Source organism: Meleagris gallopavo, chromosome 8 (genome assembly GCF_000146605.3).
Source record: "Meleagris gallopavo isolate NT-WF06-2002-E0010 breed Aviagen turkey brand Nicholas breeding stock chromosome 8, Turkey_5.1, whole genome shotgun sequence".
Lineage (NCBI taxonomy): Eukaryota > Metazoa > Chordata > Aves > Galliformes > Phasianidae > Meleagris > Meleagris gallopavo.
The window spans coordinates 9,859,850-9,866,822 of record NC_015018.2 but is presented as its reverse complement, the minus strand read 5'-3'; the positions used below and the strand labels follow the sequence as shown (position 1 = coordinate 9,866,822).

The following is a 6,973-nucleotide window of genomic DNA, read 5'->3' as shown; positions in this document are numbered from 1 at the left end:
TTTAAATGTATCTATATATATCTGTGTAGTTGTGCACTTGTATATAGCTTTAAGGATGCCCATCCCCCTGCCACCCTTCTAGCAGCCACTATGTCCTGTCAGTCATCCTGAAATACACTGGAGAGCTTGTCAGGCAGTCCCTTGCAGATGCCTCAGAAGCCAAATAGTGAGCCAAAACAGTTGCACTGAAGCTCCCTAACACAAGGATATTATATAGGCAGTTGCTTTAGTTCTGAATATGGACCGTTTGTATTCTAGCATAGGTGAGTGATGTGCTGTTAGCTTTCTACTGATTTAGCAGGAAATGGATTCTAAACTTCTCTAATTTCTGCAGAATATTTGTGGCTCTGCTTTCTAACTCTAACTGGTTGGTCTGTGTCTGCATACGGTTTACTTTCACATTGATCTAAGAAAGTCCAGGTACTGTGTTTGACTGTATTGCAAATTGATAGAAACTAACTATTTTTCAAGAGTATATTTTTCTTAATCCACAGCACTCAGTATTTTCAGCTTGGGCACATCTGCTGACAGGACAAGTTCTTATTTCAAGTTTGCAGCACTTGTAGAAGAGTGCAGGTGGTTGCTTTACTGGATGTTTGGAAACATCAGAACTGTATCTGGTGACACATGCTTAACATCCTAAGTGTTGTAAGAGTTTCTGGTCTACAATGCTGAAATTGCCTACTGTAAAGGTTAATACAACCAAGTGTGAGGTTAAATCAGTCTTTTAACAAAACATCTTGCAGTCATGATCTGTACTGTATTTAGAGTGCGTGTTATTATGGGAGTAGGTATATGCATGTCAGAAGTAAACAAAAATAACAACAGCAGCAAACAAACAAAAACAAACTAACCCCCCCCCAAAAAAAATTAGCTTTTTTTTTTTCCCCATATCTTGAGGGAGGCACTAAAATTTATCTACTTAATTAAGAAGTGGAAATGTTAGAAAAAGGCTCAGAATAATTTATACTGCCAGCATTTTTCTTTGCTGCCCTCTATACATGTCTCTATTAAAAACAAACAAACAGAAATCAACCCAAAAAGCTTTTTTACTTATATGGTAAGTAATACTGACAAGAGTCTGGTAAGTTAAAGAAGTGGTAACAGTGTCAAAATAATGTACAGTTTTGCACTTTTCACTGCATTTGTTTGCAAGTGTATTTTCCTATTTTGTCTGCTTAAAAAGAACATTAGAATTATATATATTAGAATTATATATATTAGAATTATATATATTAGAATTATATATATTAGAATTATATATAATATATATATATTAGAATTATTAGGAGAAAACAAACAAAACCCCCTAAACAACTAGAATCAGTAGCAAAGTCTTTAAATATGTCATTTATACCTTAGAATATAAATGAAATTTTCAGAAACAATAAAGCAAAATTTGCAATTGATTTTCAGTTAATGATAATTTATTGGCTTGCCCCCAGGCAAATATCCGAAAATATCTCCATTAGGCAATATGTTAAGGTTTAAAAATTTACAAACACAGAGAAGGTAAATTCTCTGCACATGGAGGTTTTTCTGATCTTAAGAAATGGAATTGGATTTGTAACACTGTATAAATTAGAGATAGTTTAGTGGAAAGTGATTATAATTACAACCAATTTGCCAAATTTTAGAAAAGATCTAATCATTGTAGGTGGTATGTAGTAGAGGAAGGTGTGTTGAGAGAAAGGGGGAAGCTCTCTGCAAGCAGCAAAGGTCTCGTTTTTTAATTTTGATTGAAATGGCTAGTAATGCCCTTCTATCAGTGAATAGAGTGGAAGCCTCTACAAAATTGAAGTGTGGCTGTATGTGAAGAAAAAATAACCTGACAATCATCTTGTGAGTTTTTCAAATCTCTATAGAAGCATGAAGTGTTGTTTTCAACCAGTTCTTACCTACTCACTTTCATCTTTCATCATCAGGTCCAGAAGAAATTCACAGCAGAATCAATGTAATCTGATTGAATTTGTTGTGATTTATTTAAAAAAATACTCATGTACTGGGAAGTTTCTGAAAATTATGTCAAACATAAAAATTGTGAACCAGCGGTATCATTAAAAATGATGAGTCTTTATGTGAGTAGAGAGCAGACTCCTTGGAGCAATGTGAAGAACTAATGAAGTGCGGGTAGTAGGAGAAAACGTTTTTTCAAGGTTATGGTACGATGTGGTTGGATATTATCCAAATGAATCTAGAGGAGAGTTGTTGAATTAAATGGACTTTTTGTTTGGGGGTAAACACAGCAGTCTGATGTTTCTCTGCTCTATGCATGGAAGTTCTTAGGCTGTATCAACATGCTGACAGGTGGGCAAAGATGTGCCATATACCCTCTGTGCCAGTGCTGCAGAGTCAACCAGAAATGCTTGTACTACCGGTTTATTATGGCACTTGAAAAAGTTGTTAATTGCCAAAACACTTTAGTTTTAAAGATAAGAAAAACAGAGGCCTGAATAATTTTATAACTTTCAAATAAAATAGTTGGTACTAGAGGAAAGCTCACTTTAATAGATTACAGAGGCTCTCCCACTAATTTTTGATGTCTTCAATTCAAGTATGTGTGTGGAAGTCTAAATGTTGGTGAGAACCTATGTTCCAGGTTATTGATAGCATCTGCTTTATTAGCAGGAGAGTTACTGGCAGTCTCTCATGTAGCTATACCTATAGACAAGTTGCAGTGTTGATGAACTTTGCAGATAAAGGAAAATTCAGAGAAATTTCTCTTCCTTGCATTCCTAAAAGGATGCAGCTGATAGGTGTTAGCCTTCTGAGTCTGCAGTTTGTACTAAATCCATCGCTATTGAGGGGTAGAAACTTAAATCACTATACATTCAGTATTTTTCCAAATAACTATATAGTTGAGAACTTGGTTTCACTTCTGTTTCTAGTTTTCATATATGAAGAACCATGCAAGAAGATTTAGAGTAATAATCACTATTGATAAAAAGTATAAAGAAAGCTTGCTTGAATGAGTACAGACTGGATGTCTTTGGTCTAAGCTGCAAGAAGAAACTCCAGTTTGATAGTTCAGATCACCTAGGATTTGTGCGCAAAATGTAAGGAAACCAGGTGACTTTGCAGTTTCATGGTGTATTAAATTATGGGTTTATGAAGCCCTCTGAATGACTGTGTTTGTCTTTTGTTGGTTCCTATGCTGAACAGCAGATAGAGTATGCATTATTTCTTGCTTTATTGCATTCACACTCTGTTATGACAAATTGATTACAATATTTTACTAATTTTGCAATTTTATAGTTCTGAAAGTACTATATATTGTCTAGAGTATACGGTCAGAAACTGTATAAAACTTTTACCCTTTAGAACCACTTTGTTTTGAAAATTCTGAATTATTTTTAATACTTCACACTCAAGATACCCTTTTCCAAGACTGAATGCCATTGAGATATTATGATTAATGGCAAAAGTAATCTAATCATTGCAGTGTTTGTGTTTGTGTAGAACAGTTAACTGCAGATTTATGAAGCTGGACGTGTGCTACAATTAATGAAGGAGTCACAGCATGAAAATATTACAGAAATAAAAATAGCATTTGTGTAACCTATGTTTTATTCCTTACAAAGCTTTGTAGTCTTAGAAAGTCATTGCTCATTTTCAAAAATCTTGTTGGAATTACAACTCAAAGGAACCAAATTTGAGCTTTGAAACAGTGAATCCAGTCCTAGCAGAAGGAAAGAATAAACAGATACTGTTAGGATTACTTACCCACTATTTCTTCCCTGAGTTATGCTCTCCTTATAAGTAGTCAGGATTGTGGGTGTAATAATAATGATGTTAAAGGAATGTTTTAGTCATGAGCCAAATTGTGTCTTATGTCAATGATAATTTCAAGTCATTCAGCTGTCAGACCAAATCTGGTTCTGTGACTGGATGAGCCTAGGAATGAATCACAGGTCTAATTTGAATAAGTAGTAAAACTTCCGTATGGTTACAGCTTCATTGAAACGTTTCAATGGATTTGAAATAAATAACATGGATTAAAACTGGATGCTTCTTAGATCAATTAGTTCAGTTTAATGTCTTTGTGTGCAGCAGTTTTCTTGCCAAATAGGGTTTCCAACTACTGGTTTGCCTGTCAGCGTTCTGTTACTGAAACACAAGGCTAAGTGTTGAAATGTTTCTAATGATGCTAGAAACTTAATTCTCCCATGGAAATAAGCAGTCATGCCCGATTCTTAATGGAGGCTTTCCTTCTCTGAATGTTTCAGAGATAGCATTCAGCTGTGTGATCTAGTTTCACTCTTTGGAACTAACTAACCTATGGAGGTTAGAGGGGAAAGTGGTTAGTTCTAGATATGTCAGCATTTCAGAAGTATTTTTCTGAATACAGGTAATTGAAACCATCCTTCTGTATAACATTCCAGTTTTGATCTCAGAGTGCATGTGTGCCATGTTGTAGTTTTGCCTGTTAAATGAGTGATGCTTTCATATTTAATAAAAATCTTTATGTTGTTTTGTCATTAACAACAAAACAGCCTCTTTAATTGCATCCCTCTCTTCCTGGGTCAGTTCTGTGTGGTCATCTTCTACTTCACGAGGAGATTCTGAAAAAAGGACATATTAAACTGTGGAGTGCAAAACAATTTTTTGTTGACTAATAGTCACGATAGAGAGCTAGTACTGGTAAAAAAACAAACAAAGGATTAAAATTGCCTCTGTCTCTAGTAGGTTTTCAATTCCAAAGTGCTTACCGGTCTAATGGGAAAGGATTGATTCCTGTTGCTTTTCTGTACTGAAGTGCTTCTTGGTGATATAGTTGCTCCCTTCCAGTTCTCCTTTTAATCATAGAATCAGATAAAGGTTTTGATTGGACCTTAAAGCTCATCTAGTTTCAGTCTCCTGCTGTGGGCAGGGTTGCCACCCAGTAGATCAGGTTGTCTAGGCCACAATCCAACCTGACCTGGAACATTCCCAGGTATGGTGCATCCACAATCTCTCTTGGCAACAAATTCTAGCACTGCTCCACCCTCTTGAGTAAAGAATTTCTTCCTCTTTTCTCATCTTAATCTACCCTCTTTTAGCTTGAAGCCATTACTTCTTGTCCTATTACTAAACTCCCTGATGAAAAGATCATAGGGAGGGACTCTCTCTGTCAGAGAGAGAATAATAAATCTCTTGATTTACTGAGCTACTAAGTATTGCCTTTTTGACAATTATGTATGTATATTTACTTTTGTTTTCAATCAAAAAATTCAAAAAGAGTTGACAGATTGATGGTCAGTTTGTCCTTAAATGGATACTAGTTAGGGATGTGCCCTCTAACGTCAGTTTTCGGTATTGGAGGCGCATGGGAAAGATGAATCATAAGAAATGGCCAGGCTTACATGTCTTCACTAACTAGCCTGACCGTGGCAAGTATACTGAGCTAGATGGACTGTTGGTCTGACTCATTCAGATATTTATTATGTTCAGCACTGTAGATATTTTGAATTTGTTGACTTCTGATGTCTTCTGTCTCTTGTGGTTTTCCTTGGACTGAAATACTAAAAACACTACTTGAACAAAGTTTGAAAACAAAAATATTTTGCCTTGCCCTAGCCATCATCCCCATTTTGCTTCTGGCTCTTTGAGCCAGTATTTTACAATGTATTTTACAATGAATGGAAAAGAAAGAGCAAAAGATACCGAGTTGTCCTTCTCAAACTGCTTCTTAATGGCTACAGTGAGGTGGTGGGAGTAAGAGATGAGATTTGTAAGCTTGCTTGGGGATTTGACTATACGACCTCCAGATTTCTCTTCTAGCCCTTATGATTCTGTGCTTCTGTAGATAGAACTTTATCATGGGGAAGTATAAACGGCAGTTTGAACTAGCAGAAGAGCTGCAGTCCCTTTGATTAGGAGACATCTGAATTTTTGAAGTGCTGAATAATGAGAAAGGGAGTCACTTCCCTTCAAAGAGAGGGATAAGTTACGTTGAAGTCTTTTAGAATGGTGGGAGCAGTCTAATTGATGATTCACTGAACAGAAAAAGAGCCACTGACACAACTAATTTTTGGTGTCCCAAATTTTATTTCCTCGGCTTTTGTTACAGACAAAATTTCTTACGTCTAAGAAATAAATGTGTGAAACATAGTGAAATGATATGCACTGACATTTCAAAAATTGCCTTTAAAAAAAAAAAAGTTATCTGGAAGGAAAACTGTCGTCAATTTCATGTCAGGATTGTTCTCTTATCTGTTGACTTGTAAATATAATTAAAACTGAAGAATCTGTTCTTTCCATGCACTCTCACCTGATTATATGCAACTGAATCTGTGGGAACCTAGGGCTGCAGCTAATGTAGTTTATAATGAAGCAATAAATTTAGCACTTGTATCACCTTTACTGAGATTGGCAAAAACTTAAATTACTTCTAACCTTAATTCTTTAATTATCATTCTTACTATCATTGCCTGCAATTGAAATGTGGATATCTATTATAAGACATACAACAACTTGGTATAGAAAGCTTAAACCTACTACATAGTATTAAATCAATGCTAGGTTCACCAGGAGGTTATATTATATTACTTCAGCCTGTAAAATCGTGCTACCTTATTACTTTATTATACAACATCAGTGGTTGTAATAAGTCCTGCTCAAAAACAGACAAGTATCCATTATTTTTGTGTTTGAAGTCTTTATTGGATAAAAAGGCTTTGCTGAGTTGTTTTATGGGATGCTGAGTTACTGGAAAATTTGAAGTGTCTTTTATTTTGGAGCAATAATTAGTTGCTTTCCTACTGAAACACAGTTATAATTCTCTGCTGGCGCACACTCATTTCACTGCAGCCTGAACCAGGGCCCAGTAAACTCAGTGAAAACCCTTAAATTAACATCAGTGAACTTTGGATCAAACTCCTAATGAATGACTTAATCACTTTAAAGATCTCCCTTAGCTTTAATTCCATCTTACTGACTTCAGTTGTAGGTTTTCTTGACTTAATCTGTCTTGACACTTAGAAAGCATTTGCTA

The 6,973-nt window shown here is 35.5% G+C and overlaps 1 protein-coding gene across 3 annotated transcripts in view; it reads left to right on the top strand.

Annotated features, from left to right (window-relative positions):
- The window catches only part of CTNNA3 (catenin alpha 3), a 289,557-nt gene that overhangs the window by 22,363 nt on the left and 260,221 nt on the right, over positions 1–6,973 (top strand). Inside the window, exon 1 of one of the 3 annotated variants that reach the window (XM_019617503.2) lies at positions 135–263. The exons of 1 other annotated variant lie outside the window; for it this stretch is intronic. In XM_019617503.2, coding sequence (XP_019473048.1) covers positions 239–263 — 25 coding nt within the window. In that variant the 5' untranslated portion in view covers positions 135–238. Of the gene's footprint in view, positions 1–134; positions 264–6,973 lie in introns of those variants that run through there. One more of the 3 variants, XM_019617498.1, reaches the window with a different exon arrangement.